The sequence below is a fragment of the Lissotriton vulgaris genome, chromosome 1_1 (genome assembly GCF_964263255.1).
Source record: "Lissotriton vulgaris chromosome 1_1, aLisVul1.2, whole genome shotgun sequence".
In the NCBI taxonomy this organism is placed as follows: Eukaryota; Metazoa; Chordata; class Amphibia; order Caudata; family Salamandridae; genus Lissotriton; species Lissotriton vulgaris.
The window spans coordinates 460,259,763-460,281,187 of record NC_141685.1 but is presented as its reverse complement, the minus strand read 5'-3'; the positions used below and the strand labels follow the sequence as shown (position 1 = coordinate 460,281,187).

General features: G+C 47.8%; 1 protein-coding gene across 1 annotated transcript in view; it reads right to left on the bottom strand.

Annotated features, from left to right (window-relative positions):
• LEPR (leptin receptor) overlaps window positions 1-21,425 on the bottom strand; it is a 422,515-nt gene that overhangs the window by 28,809 nt on the left and 372,281 nt on the right. Inside the window, exon 14 of the mRNA XM_086925355.1 lies at window positions 8,656-8,731. Within this exon, the coding sequence (XP_086781481.1) occupies window positions 8,656-8,731 (76 nt within the window). The remainder of the gene's footprint in view (window positions 1-8,655; window positions 8,732-21,425) is intronic.

Sequence of the window (21,425 nt, the reverse complement as noted above, 5' to 3'; positions counted from 1 at the left end):
TGTCCCCCAAATTGGTATTGGGGTGGCATTTTGACTGCTCTGACAGATCTTGCCTTTCTGGGTCATTTTTGACCACACCACACCATACAAGTTAGTTCACACTATTATTTCAACTGTTTTCTTCACTTTGAAAATTTTCATATCTTTAGTGGTATCTCATTACTTCAAAATGAGAGGAGAGACACAACTGACTTAGCATTATGAGAACATAAAATAAGCAATATTAACAGAAACATCTAAGAAAAAAGAAGAAATTATTTTGGGATAGGACCATTAGAGTTTAAAAAGAATAAGGGTGTGGCCAAGATGGGGACCGAGTAGATGTGCCTGCTTGTTGCTCCGTTCTGCCACGGGGCCTAAAAGCCAAATGTAGCAGTAGTGAGCCCGGAAGCGGTCCGGGATCCTCCTAACAACCCCGAAGCATTAGAACCATTGTTAGGTGGTCTCCTGAGGCACGGAATTGCCTGGATCTGTGGCCCCGCAGGCCCAGACTTCTTCCCGCGCCACTTGATCTCCTGGATCAAGCGACGCGGTTGTGCAAACCCCGAAAAGCCCAGGCGAGGGTGCTTGCAGAGAACCGCCCAGAGCCGCAGCGGATACATGAGGTCCGGAGGGGGGACCAGCAGCTCAGCACCTCCAACTCCACTCGAAGACGCAGTCTGGACTCTCATCTCAAAGTAGACCCAACAGGGAGACCTCGCCGAATCAGGCCGAACTATACCACTATGGCTGCGCTGGGCTCAAGCCTCCTACTGGCCTCTGGGTGAAGTGAGACGACCTTGCAGGCTACACGAGGCCCAGGCGTGGGCCCGCCTTGGCCTGCCCAGATACTGAGGAGCACCCTGAGAGCCAACCTGTGACAGAAGAAGCAAGGAGAGAGCCGCAGGGGGTCACAGATTTGCTCGTAGTCCCTGTTGGGAAGAAGGCCCTAACACTAAGGCGACCATGTGGGCTATGCGAGGCCCAGCCACGGGTTTGCCGTGGCTGTCCCGACACTGATGAGCATCCCAAAGGTCCCACCATGACAGAAGAGGCAGGAAGAGAGCCACTGGCGGTCGTAGACTCGCTCCGAGCTCCCGCCGGGAAGAAGGCCCTAACGCTGAGAAGCTAGATTCACAAGTCGACCACTCCCCGCTACTGGGGAGCCACACAAGAGATCAGTGTGGATTTTCGCGGGCGTGAGTGCAGCCCTGGATTCTGGCTGAAGTGGAATCCTACCCCAAAGCACCAATAGACCCCATGGGGGCAGGTAAAGCAGGAGGAGACTCAGAAGAGGAGCGGGCCCCCAACAGTATACAAAGTGAACGGAAGGTACAAGTAGGGGCCACAGACATGGGGGAGCGGGACAGTAAACCAGTGCCAAAAAGGAGAACATTACAATGAGCAGGGGTCGACTGCCTCCACACACCAGCAGAGTCCAGGCCAATAAGCGAGTTCCCCAACTACCGGGGGGGAGAAAGAGATGTACCCTGACTGGATCTAGCAGAGCGGCGCAGTGGGGCTCCCAGATCACTGACCCCCATCTGACGTAGCTGCTACCTCAACTGCGCCCACCACAGCTCCCCAGGACTCCAGGAAGACCTGCCAGGGAAAACAAAGAAGAAGCGCTCTGTGAAGGAACTCCTACTCAAACCTAACCCAGCCAGCATCAACACCCAGAATGCGCAGCCGGGCCTATTGGCAGACGGGGGTAGACGACTCAGAAACCCCGGTCACACTCCTTCTTGCAAATGCTGTTTGCCTCACTAAAAGATGACCTAGAGACGATGAACAAGGAACTGACCCAAGAACTCAGAGAAGTGTGCAAGGACCTGGATGCGTTGTGAGATAGAGTTGACTCCATCGAGACACAACATTTCTCCAGAGATAAAGATATAGAACAATTACCGCTGCATGTCCTCTGCCTGAAAGATCAACACTTAGACCTGCAGTCATACGCAGACGACTTGGAAAATCGTTCCAGATGGAATAACATACAAATCTGGGGGGTCCCACACAGGGCCGAGACATCGTTGTGTTTGTGGAGGAGATGTACCGCACCATCCTAGACACCCCCCAAAATCAAGCTCAACCAGACACACCCAGCGGGACCAAGAAGACCACCACCGGCTCCTCCAGCAGACATACTCACTTGTGTTCACGACTTCCAACTTAAAGAAAGGATTCTGCGCAAAGCCAGAGACACCCATCTAGTTCAATCAATCAATCAATCAATCAATCAATCAATCATTCAGAGTACTTGTTAGGTGCGCTACTTACTCGTTAGGGCCCCAAGGCGCTGAGGGGAGTGGGGATGCTGCTACTGCTCGAAGAGCCAGGTCTTGAGGAGTCTTCTGAAGGCGAGTAGGTCTTGGGTCTGCCGTATGTGGGTAGGGAAGGTGTTCCAGGTCTTGGCGGTGAGGTAGGAGAAGGATCTGCCACCGGAGGTTGTTCGTTGGATGCAGGGACAGCGACGAGGGAGAGGCTGGCGGAGCGGAGCTGGCGGGTGGGGGTGTGGAAGCTGAGTCTGCTGTTCAGGTAGGCTGGTCCGGCATTGTGGAGTGCTTTGTGGGCGTGGGTGAGGAGCTTGAAGGTGATCCTCTTGTCGACGGGGAGCCAGTGTAGGTCTCTCAGTTGGGGGGTGATGTGGCTCCGGCGGGGAACGTTGACGATCAGTTGGGCAGAGGCTTTTTGGATGTGTTGTAGTCGTCGTAGGTGTTTGGCTGGGATTCCTGCATAGAGTGCGTTGGCATAGTCCAGTCTACTGCTGACGAGGGCCTGTGTACCGTTCTTCTTGTTTCGGTCGGGATCCACTTGTCGATCCTGCGGAGCATGCGGAGGGCGTTGTAGCAGGAGGAGGAGACGGAGTTAACCTGCTTAGACATGTAGAGGGAGGAGTTGAGGATGAATCTTAGATTGCGACCCTGGTCGGTGGGTTTTGGTGCTGTTCCCAGTGTGGTCGACCACCAGGAGTCGTCCCAGGCTGAGGGGGTGGGTCCGAGGATGAGGACCTCCGTCTTGTCCGAGTTCAGCTTCAGACAGCTGCTCCAGTTCAGTTGAATTTATTGGTCACAAACCTCTGCTACACCAAGGTCTCGCTGCATCCATGCTACAAACGTGGAGAGATTTCCGTCCGGTCATGCTTCATCAAAGGGCCAAGAAGGTGCCCTACTCTTGAAGCCACGCATTTCACCTAATTTTCAAATGGGAAGGGAAAACGCATCACACCTGCTCACTCTGGGAAGCCCAACAGATACTGGACTTGGAGGACAACACAAAGGGACCGTAAGTGGAGGACAGAGAACCGATCTCCAAAACGCCTAGCGCAGGACCTTGAAACAATCACTAAAGAGCGGAAGGCAGTTCTGGCCACCTTAGCGGAGGACTTGGGCCGACCTGAATGATTGGCACAAACGTAACTGTAGGCATTGCAATCCTCACCTTTAGCACCCTCGCCATTGTTGGTGGTAGAGGCCCAGGTGGGGCGGACGACAGAAGGGATCCTGCTGACATCTCATGCCCAAATCCATGGGTCCAACCACCCGGGACATTCTACTCGTTTATCAGTTATTTTTTTTTGTTGACTATCTTGTTCTTAAAGGGTATGTTTCCTCTCTCTATCCAGACAAACATACTATGCACCGCAAGACACACCATAAGGCATCATCTTCGAGCTGTAGCGGTTTCTAAGCCCCCCCCCCAGCGCCTTGAGACCCTAGCGGGTGAGTAGCGTGCTATATAAATTCCTGATTGATTGATTGATTGATGGTTAGCTCCCTCCCCACAGGAGCTTATCCAGGGCCCCTGCCAGCCCCTTGAAGCAGCAAGAAACAGTCCCACAGCAATTACTTCAGCACACAGCCCAGAAACAGGGACAGTCAAGAGCCCTCACTGAAAACTGGAAATGGATGAAAAGAAATGCAGGACTGACAGATGTTTGGCGAAAATTTCACCCCACAGACAGAGGATACACCTTCTACTCTCACTTGCACAAGACCTATGCTAGGATAGATTATTTCTTGGCCACGACACCTGTTCCACCCAAGTACAGCATGTAACTATATTACCCCGCGCGCTGTCGTATTACTCTGCTGTAAGCCTGACATTAGCCCTCCTCAGTACCTATACTCCTCCGCGTACCTGGAGACTCCGAGAAACGATGCTCCAACACCCGGAAGTAGTAATGTACATAACAAACACAATAACAGACTATTTAGACACGAATGATAAACCAGACACACCAATTAGAACCTTATGGGATGCCCTGAAGGCCGTGGTGAGGGGGGAATTTATTGCCATAGCCTCATCACATAACAGGATTCATAGGGAAAAGAGAGATGCACTTACACAAAATTTCAAAGAGCTAGAGCGCATACACCAGAGGACAGGTTCCCCAAAGTATCTGGAGACGATTAGAGGTGGCCCGCGCTCAATTGACAGGGCTAGACCTTGACTGAGCAGAATACGTAGCGTTGAGGCTGAAGCACAATTTTTACACCGGAGGAGACAGATGTGGTAGATTGTTGGCCAACACATTTAGAATCCAGAGACAGTCCTTTTGGGTTCAATTGGTGATAGACCCAAAAAGGCAGGAACAGACTGCCGACCAAGACATCGCCAAAACCTTTCCTCAGTACCACGTGAAGCTCTATGAAACGCAGCACCTCTCTAGGGACATCTAGGAACAGGGGTTAACATAAAAAAGCTTCAACATTGATAAGAAGAACTGTTACCACACATCCTTACTAGTTACAATTATAACTAGTAAGGCTGTGAGGTAACAGTTCTTCTTATTAATGTTTAGGCACATGTTCTTGTAACTTGCCGATAGTACTATTTGTTAGTAGGTGCTCATTGTTGCCTTAGAACCCCGACATACTTGCCCTTGAAATATTACTCACGCAAGTACTTGTCAGTTTTGCAATACTGCTTTTTTCTCTCTTTAGATGTGTGGTCTTTCCCTTTAGGGAATGCTACTACCAAACTGTTTATAACAAAGCTTCAGACAGCTCACGCATATACATTAGAGGCAACAATCAGAATAGAGGAGGTGATTACAGCGATCTCCAGGTTGAGGAGGCTCAAATCCCTGGGTCTAGATGGCTTTTTTACAAAACCTTCTGCTCTTTGCTGGCTCCGGTTCTAGTGAGGGTCCTCAACTAATTAGGGACCACATCAACCCTGTCACACTCGATGCTGGAGGCATTGGTGGCGGTTATACCTAAGCCTAACAAGGATAAAACTTACTGCATGTCCTACAGGCCGATTTCCCTCCTTAACGCAACTTTAAACTCCTCACAGGAAACCTAGCGCAGCGCTTCGCCCCCCTCTAACTAGGGCTGATAGACCCAATAAGAAGGTTTCGTACCTAGTCATCACTGCTCCGATAACACCAAGCGACTTCTGGTGATGTGGATAAGGCTCAGCGTTTTGACGGTGAGCACATGATCCTGTCCTGTTGATGCAGAAAATGTTTTTGACAGAGTGAACTGGCCATTGCTATAGGACACCGTGAGGCTCTTTGGCATTCCAGAGAGTTTTCTGTGCTTGATCCTAAGCAGTTACTCTACCACGACTGCAACTGTCCAGGTAAACAGTGTGCCATCAGCACCCTTCTCAATTCAGCAGGGCAGGAGACAGGGGTGTCCCCTCTCGGCACTCCTCTTTGCTCTCTATATGGAGCCAAATGCCCAAAGGGCACGAGACAAACCGCTGGTGTCGGGGGTAAGGTTCGGCGGGGAGGATCATAAAATCAGCCTATACGCGGATGACATAGTAGTGATCCTGGAGAACCCCTAGATATCCTTGCCAGCCTTTCTGGCAGAGCTTGAATCCTTTTCACAGGCGGCAGGTTGCAAGATGAATGTCCACAAATGGCATGCGCTTAGCCTATCACTGTCTGCACCTACGCTAACAACCCTGAAACACAAATATAAGCTACAATGAGCCACAAAGGCAATACCGTATTTGGGCATGCAAGTGGCTACTAACATGCAACACACTACTTCACTCAATTATACAAAACTCCTTCAGCAGACTAAAGAACACTTGTGTAGATGGAGGCCATTTTCCTTATCGTGGCTAGGCTGTATTGCGGCGGTCAAAATGACAATCCTGCCGAAGATTCTGTTTCTCTTCCACGCTCTCCCACTTGAACCTCCATCAGGAGTTCTATGTTCTTTGCAGAGGGACCTGGAGCACTTTATATGGTGCAATAAAAATCCAAGACACAGCAGAGACCTGGAGTGCCGCTCCCCGAGGGAGGGGGGGTTGCCCATCCCAAACCTGAAAGAATACTACTGGGCAGTACAATTAAGAACTTTCATGGAATTGTCGTGCCCTGAATCGGAGAAGCACTGGCTTTCATGGATAAAGCAGCAGCGGGGAGACCCCTGTGGGGGATTTCCTTCCTCAATAGAGAAAAACGGCCTTGCAGTATTTACCTGTTGGAGGGCACATGGGCTCCTATGCGAGTTTGGGACAGGGTCTCCACCGCCCGGGACTGATGACTTTACCCTCACCACTTACCCCTATCGTGGGAAATGCAGCCTTTACACCGGGTCAAGCGACAAAGTCCTACAATCAGTGGGCCGAAGAGGGATGCCGTTCTAGCGGCCATTTTTTTGACGTAGAGGGCCTATTAACTTTTGACGACTTCCCAGAAACCGAACGCTTCCGGTTGCAACAGATTAGGCCCTGGGTAACACAAATTCCTCGTTTTCCAACCTACGTCTTACTGGGTCTGCCAATTGCTATCACCTTTCCGCTTAAGGCGCACAAGGGCCAACAAATATCCCTGGCTCTTAGAGCAGCTCACTAGAAGATTTTAGCACACTGGGGGACAGCTAAACTCCCTACACATGTGGGATGGTTACACCACCTATGGAGAATCCTGGGTGTGGAAAGAATATTCTTCACTCTAGCTTACCAGAAAACCTCCTTTTAAGAGATCTGGGAACCCTTCTTGGCCATATTAACCTCCGAATTTAGGGAACTCACCGACCCCAAGTACTTACGCTTATTATGACTTAGTGAGCCTACACGGCCTGCAGTAGATGCAACACCTAACCTGCTATAACTGACCGAGGTGTACACAAAGACCCACTCATGTAAACGATCAGGGAGAAGGACTCTTTTCTTTCTTTTTCTTGTACTATACTTCTTGTTCTATTCTTCTGAGGGGGCGAGGTGGGAGGTGGGGATCTGGTATTTTGCCAATAACTCACCCTGTGTTCAGGGACATCAGACGTATTGATATTGCTATTAACTCTTCATGTTTCAGTATAATAAATAAATGTAAACATAAAAAGGATAAGTAGAGAAAACAATACACGAAAGGCAAGATAAAAGAATACATACAGAGTGACAACAAAGAGCCACTACAGTAATCAGAAAACAGAGAAAATAAAGAAAAACTGATGAGAGATTGTGAGCAGATTGAGGACGAGTGAGGTGTATAACATCTATACAAGACAAATTTACACCTCTCTTACACAAGCCTCCTGATGAATAATGCGCCCGCACCTCTATTATACAAATTCCCACCTCGTCACCACCGTGGGCTTCAATATGCATGCCCCAGACGCAACATTGTTAGTTCTGCCCCACTGAAGGTAATGATACTGGCTGTCCGGTTAACTGGTGGTGCAAAATACCAGGCAATATAAAGTGTACCCTTAGAATCCTATGAGAAACAAGGAAACATGGGGGCATATTATCAAGAACTGCGAAACAATTATCGTTGCTTTAGCGGCAGGAAACTGCCGCTAAAACTGCGATAATGGGCTTGATAATATGCGCTTGTGAATTCCCATAGCAGCCCAGGTTAACACCAGAACCTGGGCTGCTATGGGAATTCCCAAGGACATATTATTTAGCCCATTATCGCCGTTTTAGCGGCAGTTTCCTGCCGCTAAAGCGGCGATAATTTTATCACCGTTCTTGATAATATGCCCCTTGGTGTCCATTTCACTCCCCCCAGTTCCCCGTTCATCCCTGCGTTTTCCCTACGCGATTTCAGTCATTTTCATCAGCTGGAGCCTCCTGGGTGGAAATATTTCCAGGTCCCTGGTTTTACCTCAGATCTCAGAATCAGAATCTCATAAATGGGGCCTGTGAGCTGAATGTAAATGTAAGAAGTATATTACTTTTAATAACAGGCTTAAAACATTACATCTTGTCGCAGTAGTCAACATCATGGCGGTAGGGTTTCTCGTCATTAAGGAAGACTACACTAACTTTTGATGATTACATATTTCTAAGCATGCATAGCTCTCCAAAAAGGTGCTCAGAGAAAGAGGAAAACTGTGTTAATATTTGAACATAACAATGCATCTATCAATGATGGCAGTCATCTCTTGCTTAATATGAAGATTATTCATACAGAAATGTGGTTTAGTTGAATTCTAGTTCCAAATGTCACTTTGGTATCTCAGGTTTTTGCCTTTTCAGAGCCAACACTAAATATGACTAAGCTGGCTGGCAGCGTTTTGCTATTCGAAATGACGTCCCCTGTGCTTTAAGGCTGGCAAATTACAATCCATACTTCACATAACAACATGCACTAGTAGAAATTATATTTCCCACAACACTAAAAAACAGATGGTAACAAAACAAAATACATGCCTGAGTCATAATTTAATTTGAGATAACTGCATGAGAAAGGTCTACACAAACCTGTTGAAAGTTTACTCCCTGGGCCCAAGAACAATTTTTGGGGTTCGGTACATCCTCCCAGAACATTTTTTTCATCCTGTAAGTCAATTTTAGAAAATATTTTAATGTGTATACACTACTTTTATTACGTGTCTAAACTACGTCTTTTTTAGGTTTGACATTATAAATACGAAAAACAAAGCTCATGTAGGTTGCACCAAAAAAGAAAAAAGAATTACAATCCTGCTGGTAAACATAGATAGTTTGCAATCAAAGAACATCTGTAATCCTTTAGTTTAAAGCAATATTTTGATGTCCTGTTACTGAGTTCACACTTTATACTCCGTCCACTGCTGACACAGTCATTTGACGCTAAGAGGTTAATGCAGAAGTGGAAGGTAAAACTATTGTATAAAAACAGTAAATGTGGCTCAGCAGAATAAATAAGTTCAGGTTTTACTTGGAAAGGTTAAAATGTTCAATTCAATTAACAGCAAGGGGAAGTAAGCTCCGAGGTTCAGATGTACACAAACTGTGCCCTCCTTATTTATCCTTGTGATATTGGAAGGGCGAGATTTTGATCGATATCTTATCACTATTGATCTAAAACCCCGATCTGGTCGACTGAACCTTTATTGCCTGTCATTGAGGGAAGAAAGTGCATCTCTTACCAAGTTAGTTCACCCAATAAAGGACTCCGCTTCAAAGGATCACAAACGACTTCTAGCTTTCAAAGATTTATTATAAAGTCAAGATAAGTTGCAAATACAAGCATCTCAAAATGAGATTCACAAGATACACGGGCCCAACTACATACATGTGCTCTCTGAAAGCCCTCAGACGAGCAACGGAAACTGCAAGCACCAATTCTAAAAATAATAAGGCTATTAGCATAGACACATATTGAGATCTCTCAGTCATTTACAGCCGGAGGGAATTTACAGGTTAGGCTGTCCCTACCCTGATCTAGATGGTATCCCTACTTAACCAGGTCCCTACCTAACAAAAGGTGTCAGCAGTGAATGACCCCCAAGGGAAGTCACCCACTCTCAGTCTCTTGGTGAAAACCTATAGTTCTCCAATCATGACCCCTCTCTGCCTACCCATCCGCTCTCTTAAGGGTCCTCAGGCTTCTGCTCTAACTCCACCCAGGGGTGCTGTCCCTAATACAAAAATACAACAACATTTAGGACGCCCCTCGTGAGACGCCCCTCACGTGGTGTAGCTTCTGGCTTTTTCCATGATGAGGCCTTGTGGTTAGAGTCGACCTTGCTTCTCAGACTCTTCTCCGGCCCGCTGATACCCCTTAAACATTCCGGAACCCTCCTCCATGTCTGGTCCGTCTCTTGAACAAACTTCTATTCATCTTATTTATAATTGAATACCCCCTTTTCTCTTACAGACAGACATTTGCAGCCAAATCCCAATTCTCATAGTCTTCCAACCGCGTTGCAACATTCCCCGGCCCAGACTAATATGTGTAAATCAACGTTAAACTTTTCAGGCCTACAACATTTCTCATAATGATTATAGCATTCGACTTTTCTTTAATTAATGGCATGTTAGTACTCTTATTCCGCTATTCAGTATACACATCTATAAATCATAGTCTATTTGTTATTACTAAAACATTAGTGCAATCCATGTTGTGAAATTGAACCACCTTCCCCCTCCCTTCTAGCTCTGGCCCTGAGGCCTACCACGTTCAGCGTTTCCGTATGCCATCTTACATTTTAGCAGCTACACAACATGGATTCAGGAATAATCACGTTTAATAAAATCATTTTGTTTCACACATTTCTGTATTAGTTCCACTTCTGCTTAAATCTCTATATTAACTACACATTTCAGAATATAGATGTAGGTACTATCAGCACTCATGGCATTTCTCTTCATGACTTGTGCTTACTACGTGTAAGTGTGACGCACTTCTACATTTAGGTCAGTTTGCGCTCTCTCAGTTCCCCCCTTTGATGACCTCTCGGGGTCATCATTAACATTTAAACTGCAGTGATCGCTAGCATAACTCGTTTCTGTGTTTCCAGAGCCCTCAGGCTCCGGTACTGACTATCTTGTATGGCAGCCAATCTCTGCAGCTGTTTTCTCTGAGCCCTTTCTGACCTTCTTGCTCTGTACCATTTGAATACCCTCACCAAACCCCACAACACGATCCCACAGATCAATATTATGATGATAGGTTTTAGTATTTTCCACACAAAGCTTTTGCCTAAGGTGGTGAGCCAATCTCCAGCTTCACTCATTCCATGGCCCACCTTTTCCCAGACATTTTCTCTACTCAGGTCTTCGATCTCCTTGTGAATATTCGTAATATTCCTAATAACTTTCTCAAGGGGCTTCGAATTGTCTGGAATGTAGGTACAACATTCCTGGACCTTCAAAGCCTTACAGACTCCGCCCTCTTTTGCTAATAGGACGTCTAAGGCAAGACGGTTCTGGAGAACCATAGCCCTTATCGATTGCATCTCTCCTTCTAACAGCATTAAGGACTGAGCAGTGCTGGCAGACAACCTGTCTACGACTGTTGCCAGTCGTCTGATTTTAACATCATTAAGGATTAATCCCAAAAGAGGGAACACAGCTCCAAAGACATCTCCAACCATTTCTACACCTCCTACATCTCTCCTTCCCCTTGATGATGTCTTGCCCTCGATGATCTCTAAGTCTTGGGCATGATATATTTTAGGGAAGATAATTGCCAAGTAACATGATCCATACCAGTTGTCAGGTAGTCTCACGTAGGCATTTCTCCCACATACAAAATATACATTTGGAATCACTTGCATTCCCTTCAGGAAGTCCTTAGTATAGTACTCCAAATTGAAAGCATGTTCACAGCTAACTTCTCCCACGTATACATTTTCATAATACGTTTTGGCTCTATGAAGACATAACTTTCCTCTCTGCGTTCTATCTAAAGCTATTGGACCACTACTACCCTTTCTCTTGTGTGCCTTCTCTTCCTCGGTCCAATCTGTTTTCCATTGTCCTGATTTTTTCAAAATCTTTTGTCTCCTATTTCGATCATCCACCTGCCCTATGAACTTTTTCTCGACTTCTGACACCTTGCATGTCAGGTTATTTCTGCGGGCATGTGAAGTATCTAAGGTAATCCAAGGAATGAAAAACTTTGCCAACCTGTCTTCACTCTTCCAGTAGTCCCATTTATTCATTTGTTTATAATTTGGGACTTCTGGTAACACTGCATCATAATTGGAGAAATAGTATTCAAAACTATCTCTCCCATAAAATATACTAAGCAATAAGCTACATGTAATGCCATAAGTCAGCGGGAGGTGATGATATCGAATGCCTTCATCTACAGACGCCGGCAACTGCATGCAGATGTAACAGTCCTTGACCTCCATGGCATCCACGTATTCATATAATAGTTTAGCATAAGCATTTGACCTAAAGTCACCTTGGGACTCATCTACGTGTAACCTGCGGGCTTCTGCAGCTAATAACGCTTTTTCTTGTGTATTTTCCCCTTTCTCACCAGCAACGGTGGGTGTAAGCGCCTCTACAGATTTCACATCAGTTACCTTTGCCTCTTCCTCACGTCCCTTTACATAAGAGACTGTTACTACTAAAGCTATTAATATTATCACTCCTACTATTAGTGTACCTATTATACATTTCGCTCTGCGGTTCTGGGTGCCGGCCTCCATTTCGTCAGACTGTATGGCTCTCTTGTATCTTGGCACAAAGTTCTTTTCCTTTCGTTCCTTTATAGTCTCTCTTACTCCTTTTGTCCTTAGAACCACACAACTGGAAGCTGACAACCTTCTTCGCAAAAAGTTCTTTAAAGTTCAATACAGACAACCCTAGCCCTTCTCCAGTAACTCAAGGGAAGGTCCCTAAGATTCTCTGCTTCCTGGGCGCTAGGTAATCTTCTTTTCTTCTCGCTTATTTACAAAGTCTTTTTAAGCATCTACTATCAGGCGGTCGCCTGCAGCTTCGACAGCAAAGTTCAATATTTCCATACGAAGATTGTGCTCTTCTTGGGCTGATATCTTTGTACCAAAATCGGGGAATTGCAATTCTGTGAGAAACATGTGCTTTAACTTGCTGAGGCGGGGAGGTCGGGGAACCATGAAAGTCAGTGACCCTTCTTGTTCTACTCCGGGTACTAACAGTCGTATTTCCACTGTTACGATGGGCTCAGAACTGGACACCACCACCGCTCGGATCCTCCCTGTCACTGATTTCGAAGCCATCTGTCACCAGATATGTCCACTCAGGGGTGGAGTATCTTCTGCTAGGTACACGCACTCTTCTTGACCTCCTCAAGACCGGTGCTTCAGCGCCCTGAGCACCTTCTTCCGGGTCTGAATCTTCTGATATCGGAGGAAGGGTTCTCTCTGGAGTTGACCTTAGACTAGAGCTTCTTCTCTGCGGCCAATCCGCTTCTCCACGTACCCTTCTACTCCTTCTCCTTCTCGTCTGTTCACGCTCTCTGTCAGACCTGTCAGTGTCTGACTCGTACTCCCAGCTACTTTCTCCTTCAGTAGTGTCGTCTGTTTCGCTGCTGTACTGACCGTCCTCAGCTTGGTCAGACTCGTTCCTTGCTTCCGCTGGCACCTCTACAGCTTGGCTAGCCCCCTCTATGGCTTCTCGGTCCGCAGCTGGACGTCTATCCGAGAGAGGAGCTGTGTCTTCCAGAGGTGCTGGTACTCTCCGCGTGTGCGACGCGTGGATCCAGTTGGGCAGGCCTCCCACCTTCACAGCCGTGTTCGTGATCAGGATGATCTGGAAGGGCCCACGCCAACGAACATCCAAGCAGCTTCTTCTCACGTGTTTTTTCACCAGGACCCAGTCCCCAGGAAGCAAGTCATGACACGGGTCCTGGCACGATGGTACCTCGGCAGCCTGCACCTGAAGGGACACAGAATGAATGGCGTCAGACAGCCCCTTACAATAGTCCAGGATCATATCATCTGTGATGCTAATCAGTGCAGCAGTTGGGACAGAAGGTAACCTCATTGCTCTTCCCATCAGTACCTCATGAGGAGACAAACCAGTTCTCCTATCCGGGGTACTACGGAGGCTCATAAGGACCAATGGCAACGCATCAGGCCAACTCAAGGATGTTGATGAACACACCTTTGCAATTCTGGCCTTGATGGTGCCATTTATTTGCTCCACAATTCCTGAAGCCTCTGGTCGATAACTGCAATGTAGTTTCTGATCTATGTTCAAAGCTGCACAAATCATTTTCACAAGCGAGCTGTTGAAATGCGTTCCCCTATCTGATTCCAAAGAGGCCGGCACCCCGAAGCGCGGGATAAGCTCCCTAAGCAGTAACTTGGCTACTGTGAGGGTGTCGCACCTACGTGTAGGGTATGCCTCAACCCATCTGGAGAAAACGCAAACAACCACCAGGATATAACGGAGGCGGCTGCACCTTGGCATTTCAATAAAATCTATCTGCATTCGATTGAATGGACCTCCTGACCTCCCAATGTGGCTCAGTGCAACTGGTGTCTTTTTCCCTACATTCAACTGCTGACACGTCACACAGCGCTGGCACACTGCTTCGGCTGCTATTCTAAACTTAGGGTTGTACCAGGTCTGTCTAAACACTCTCAGCATAGCATTTCTTCCTAAGTGGACGGGACCATGTATGTGTCTGGCCATTGGGCAACACTGCTCTGCCATCTGCTGAAACCCAGAAATGGGCCTCACCCATCACGCATCCTGCCTTTTGCCATGTTTCTTTTTCACAATCAGGAGCATTTTCTTGCATGTCTTTTAGTTCGTCCCAAGTATCAACCGTTTCTAATATCATGGCTAATTCGGTCCTTACACTTATTCCACCCACTTCCACCTCTGTGAAAGAGTACCCTGTTTCTGCGCAATACCGCGCGACTTCGTCGGCATATCTATTGCCTTGTGACACGAAGTCCATATTTCTGGTATGTGCGGTGCACTTCACAACTGCGATACCTGCTGGACATTGCAACGCCTCTAACAACAGGCGCACAAACTCTCCATTGCGAATGGGAGAGCCTGAAGAGGTCATGAAACCTCTTTGAGACCACAACTGCCCGTAATCATGAACTACCCCGTAACCATACTGACTGTCAGTGTATATGGTGACTCGGATTTGATTGCTTGCCAGGCAGGCACGTGTTAGGGCAATAATCTCGGCTACCTGAGCGGAGTGTACTCCTTCCAGGCATCCAGCTTCCACTACTCCAGTAATTGTGCAAACAGCGTAAGCTGCTCTCAACTGCCCAACTTCGTCTCTTACACATGAGCCATCGACAAAGAAAATTTCATCTGGGTCAGTCAGTGGCTCATCTACAATGTCGGGTCTGGGTTTGGTGCATAGTTCAGTCACATCGAGGCAGTCATGGTCTGTACATTCATCATCATCCTCAATATCGTTTGGAAGTGGCATCAAGGTAGCAGGATTTAAAACAGAGCATCTCCTGAGGGTCACGTTCTCTGCAGCAAGAATGACTTGCTCATAGCGCGTGAGCCTGCTGTTCGTCAGATGCTGTGTTTTGGTCCTGGTCATCAACAATTCAACAGAGTGGGGCACATGCACCTCTAACGGGTGCCCCATGACTATATTTTCACACCTCTCAATGCTGACACCTGTTGCGGCAACGGATTTGAGACATCCGGGCAACGCTGCGGCTACTGGGTCTAAAGTAGCCGAGAAATAAGCGACTGGTCTACGGGCATTCCCATGAATTTGGACTAACACAGACAGCCCGCAACCCTCTCTCTCACAACAGTAAAGCAAGAATGGTTTATCGTAATCTGGCATTCCCAGAGCCGGAGCACGACATAAGTCCTCTCTCAGCTGCAGGAACGCCATCAAACAGTCTTTGTCCCATGGTACCGGATCGCTCACCTCCTTGTGCGTTAGTTTTTGCAAGGGCTTTGCTTTCAGTGAAAAATTTGCAATCCACTGTCGGCAATATCCCACCATTCCTAGGAACATCCTGACTTCTCTATGTGTTTTAGGCGCATTCATCTTCATGATGGCCTCTATCCTGTCTGGTGACACCTTTCGTTTTCCTTTCTCAATTCTGTGTCCCAAGTACTGCACCTCTGTCAGGCAGTACTGCAATTTTCCCGGGGACACCTTATGCCCATTCTCAGCTAGGTGATTTAACAAAGCAATAGAGTCTTCCCTGCAAGCTTCCTCTGTTTCTGACGCCACAAGGAGGTCGTCTATGTACTGGACCAGAACTGACCTCTGGGGCAGCACTAGACTTTCAAGATTTTTCTTTAGAAGCTGGTTGAAGATCGATGGGCTCTCTGTATACCCCTGAGGAATACGACACCATGTTAGGACGCGACCTTCCAGCTTAAATGCGAAAAGAAAATGGCTTTCCTCGTCCAGAGGGATCGAGAAGAAAGCCTGACAAAGATCAATTACAGTGAACCATTCTGCTTGGAACGGTATCTGAAACAGTATCACTGATGGATTCGGTACCACTGGACAACACGAAATGACTATGTTATTAATCTTTCTGAGGTCCTGCACTATCCGGAATTTCCCATTTGGTTTCTGCAAACCCATAATCGGGGAGTTACATGGACTACCCACGATTTCCTTCAGTATTCCCTGCTTGATCATGGATTCGATCACGGGTTTGATGCCTGCAATCGTTTCTGGAGTCAATTTATATTGAGGTGTTCTTGGAAACTCAGCATGCGGTTTCACTACAATTTTCACTGGGTCTACCCCTTTCACCAACCCAATCTCTTCCCCAGTGAAATCCCATACTTCTGGAGCTACTGTCTCTCTCAGATCCCAGGGGAGCTCGTCTACTGTCAGAGTGGGATACAACTCCACACATATTCTGGAATTTGCGACTTTAAAGTCAGCATCATCGTCATTAGTCAATACCTCCACGCCCTGTGGTGTGCAGTATATGGTGCAATTTAACTTGCACAAAAGGTCTCTTCCTAGCAGACATACAGGACTAGAATCGCAAACCACAAACTGATGCTCATCACTGTACTTCCCTATTTTCACCTGCACGGGTTCAGTCAGAGGACTGGTCATTCTCCTGTTAGCGACCCCCACCACCTGTATGGTCTCTCCAGACATGGGCAGGCCTGGCACAGCGGCTGACCTGATCGTGGATCGAGTGGCTCCTGTGTCCACTAGAAATGTCGTAGGGAACCCTGCCACTTCAGCCTCAACATAGGGTCCCCTCTGGTCTACCTCCAAAGCTGCCCCGAGGGTGCAGTCATCCCTTTCTACCCTCTGTCCAGTTAGTGGGTCCACATAATAGCATTCCTCTCCTCCGACAAAACAGTGGCATCTGTCTATAAGTCTTACCCATGGTCCCTACTCTGGGTGGCTGCGGGAACTGAGCTCGGGGAGGTGGGCCCCCCCCTTTGAGCACCTTTCCCTGGTATTGCGTTACCCCTCTTGTAGGCGCACTCTGGGTCTCTTCCTCTTCTACCTCTTGGTCTCCTATCTCCACATTATAGGGACACTCGCGTTTCCAATGCCCCACCTCGTTACACTGGTGGCACCTAGTTGTTTTCTTTAAGGCAGCTATATCTATCCTGGGTCTAAAGGTGGAGTTCTCCTCATTGCCCTTGTTCTGACTGTACTGTTTCTTTCCTCCAGTACCTATTCCTGGTTGCTGTTGCTGCTGTCCCCCCTTCCCTGCTGCCTGCATCTGTACCACCATCAGTTTCTCCTTTAGTTTCTTAGCCTTGGAGTCTATCTCATCACAGCAGTACCTGGCATACCTCAGTATTTCGTCTAGGGGTTTATTTTGCCAACAAATCAAGTGTTGCTGTATCATTAAACTAATATCCGGTCTCAGGCCCAAGACGAACTTGGACACAAATTGCCCTATGTCCTTTGGATCCATTACATCTAGACCGCTATACTGTTTAAACGCCTTCAGCAACCTCTCATAGTATTCGTGAACTGTCTCTTTGGGTTCCTGCCTTGTTCGGTCAATTTTGACCCAATCTATGTCTTGCATTGGCACTTTATCCTTCAGCCAAGTCATTACTCTCTCGAACTTTGCCATCACACTCTCGGACGGCCCATTAGTCTTAGCATCCCTTTCGGGCTCTATGGTGGGCCACTCAGCGCTAACCTTGCATGCGGTCCACAAATCCCCTGGCACTACTATGTCAAACAGCGTGTTCAAATCTATCCATAGGACCTTTGAGATTTTTACGAATCTCTCAACTTGCTTATACCACTCCACTGGGTTTTCCCGCAGTTTGGGGAAAGAGGTGGTAAAAGCAGCTAAATCCCCCCTACTCCAAGGGACGTGGACATAGGTCCCATTTGCAACTTCCCTCAAAGGGTATGTCTCTACTCCCTGCTGTCCTCCTGGTGTCATACCAAGTGTGCTTCTCCTGACGGTCCCTCTCTTGGACCACCTCTCTTCCCACTTATCTAGGGCCCTCCATGTCCTTATTCCAGTGATCAGCTCCCTTATGTGTGTTTTCAATCCAATTGTTCTCCTCTCATCTAGATCTCGGTCTGAGTAATGTAGCCTGTGGTTGCCCTGTAATGCTTTGGTTCTTGACAGGTCCACCATATATTTGCCTGCTAGTTCTACCAATTTCTCATGGATTGCCCTCGCCTTTCGAGTTACGTCCTTTGCCATGAACAGAATTTCATCCTGCTCATACATGTCCATTCTTTCTAAGGGCAGGGTACCATCTACCATGTCATCCAGATCCGACTTTAAGCTGGAGACATCGAGTCTTTTGGCTTTTATTTCTGCTCGCAATAACTCCTTCGAGGGAGGTTCACAGGTTTCTCTCCCATCCCAACTCCGGGCCCTACGTTTGGGTTCGGGAGAGATGGGGAGTGCTCTCGCTTGTTCCCATCTCTCCAGGTCCCATGCTCGGCCATCCGATCTTGGAAGGTGATGGAACACAGGCCTGTTACCCCCTATCTTACTTTGTCCATTCTCTCCTCTCTTTTCACAGTAGGCCTCTCTGCTATTCTCCCTTCGGTCGCCATTCTCTCTTGGCCTTGTATCACTCAGTATCTGATACGATCCTTCCTGGTTTCCCACATTCCCTGGGCTGCGCTCATGTCCGTCGTCACAGGGACTATGATGCGGCCTCTCGCAACTCCCATTCTGTTCTCTGTTGCCTGGCACGCAGTGGATACACTTAAAGCTGTCTCTGTACTCCCGAGCCCTTCTGTCTTCACCACTACGTATTGGGCGAGACACCCCCCCGCTTCCTGGGCCCTCGTCTTCCAGGTCTGATCTACCTCCACTCCGGGCCCAATGGGTGACTCCCCTCCTGTCCTTCTGCCTCCCGTCCCACTCCGGACTGCTCTCTTCAGCCCCGCAGTGAGTCTGGGCTCTGCTGTCCTGCCTTTCCCTTTCAACTTCTGCAGTCATGATGTTCTTGTGAGCCTCTACTGCCTCATCCCACTTTTTCATGTACTCATTTAACTCCTGAAAGGATTTCCGTCCTGATCCCCTCATATCCTCTGGCCATCTAATGTCCCCCAGATCCCCTGCGGTGTGTACTGGGGTGCTCCACTCCCTTGGTATCGGCAACTGGCTTGGGGAGTTGATCGTATCATTCCTCCTTGCCATCTCTGCTCTTTCTCTGTCCCTCCGTACCCGTTCTTCCCCTCTAGCCCTGTCTGGGTCATATATCGATACTATAGGACCTATGGTTACAGGTACTTGTAGTGCATCTGGTAATGCGTAGGATGTGGCACACTCCGTTTCCGGCCTTTGTACCACAAACCTCCCGACCACCTGTTGCACCTGGCTAGGCTGGGACAGTTCTTTCTTTGCAGCGGGATCCCAATCGGGACTGGGAAGTGGCACATGCTCTCCTGCATTGCCCCCCCCTTTCTCTCTATTCTCGACATCTCCCCCTGCTCTGTTATACGGAGGTGGCCTGTCTGTCAATAATCTGTTTATCAGGCTGTCCTCTGTCTCGCTCTCGTCATCCTCTTCTAGGGGGCTTTTGTTCCCGGGCATCTCTAACACTGGATATAATTTATTTACTTCCATGTTATGCACCCTCCATCTTTTAGCATCCGCATCCCACTTGGCATCCTGTACTGCCCTTACCGAACGTTTCACTCTTTCTTGCCGTCTGTTCATGTTCTTTTCATGCGCTGCCCTAATCCATGCATTAAGGGCTTCAAACTGGGTCGGTCTAGGCAAGGGTCTCGTTGAAGTCATAATTGCCTTTAATCTGTGTAACACCTCTAATCTGAACGTCCCGTACTTCGGGAACGTGAGTTCCTCATTTCCGTCTGTCATCTTACTCCACTCTGAGATCCACAGAATCGTGTGCAGCCCAACATGTGTCCCCATATAACGAGCGGGTGTACCCTCCGGCGGGGCTTCTTCCCCTTCATACGACCCCCGCCGCTCCCTTTTAAACAGCGCTTTTAACCATTTAAAACACTTCATAATTATGCACAAAATTTCCAGCTTGGATACTCTGTTTACTTCCTGATGACAATCCACCAATCCTAGCGCGGCTTTGCTAGCTGGCCTATCGCAGCGCGGTCTTTCACCGGCCGGCCAATCCCAGCGCGGCACTTTCTGACGTCACTATTCTCCGCTTCGCAGCAGCACCCCTCCTTTCTCAGCTCTCCTCGCGGTCATGCATGCGTCCCATTCATACTCTGAAAAATGACTACTTCCGACCAAGCGGTCACTTCCCTCGACTGTACGTCCACAGTCTATCTGTAATTGTCAACACAACTGACGAGATGTCTATCGTCCCTCTGATAGGTTCTTTACACACACACAGTAACTTCCGACCAGCGTCCGTTACTCACGCACTCACTCTTACGTTCCCCCTATCTCGGTCTTCCGGGTGATCAATGGTACCTTATGACCCCCTTTACTCTAGTTAACAATTACTCTGGGTGTCCGATACACCCGAACCACTTAAGCTCTCCTTGAACTTAAGATTTCCACCGGTTGTGCGCGCTCACAACCTGTTCCACAGTCACTCTACAGGCATTCAACTCCGCCAGACATTACAACATAGATACAATACAAAACACCGCAATCTTAACACGCATGACCCTTTATACTCACTCTCGACCGATACTGCTGCTTTTCTGTCTCACGTCATCCGGTCCTTCTTCGGCGGGCGGTTCTTCCGATCATCGATCGATCTCTAGGGGCCTTGGGGTAATCTAACCTGGCCTAGATCACCTTCCTCAAGAAGGCAACCATCCTCTGCTACCAACTGGAAGGGCGAGATTTTGATCGATATCTTATCACTATTGATCTAAAACCCCGATCTGGTCGACTGAACCTTTATTGCCTGTCATTGAGGGAAGAAAGTGCATCTCTTACCAAGTTAGTTCACCCAATAAAGGACTCCGCTTCAAAGGATCACAAACGACTTCTAGCTTTCAAAGATTTATTATAAAGTCAAGATAAGTTGCAAATACAAGCATCTCAAAATGAGATTCACAAGATACACGGGCCCAACTACATACATGTGCTCTCTGAAAGCCCTCAGACGAGCAACGGAAACTACAAGCACCAATTCTAAAAATAATAAGGCTATTAGCATAGACACATATTGAGATCTCTCAGTCATTTACAGCCGGAGGGAATTTACAGGTTAGGCTGTCCCTACCCTGATCTAGATGGTATCCCTACTTAACCAGGTCCCTACCTAACAAAAGGTGTCAGCAGTGAATGACCCCCAAGGGAAGTCACCCACTCTCAGTCTCTTGGTGAAAACCTATAGTTCTCCAATCATGACCCCTCTCTGCCTACCCATCCGCTCTCTTAAGGGTCCTCAGGCTTCTG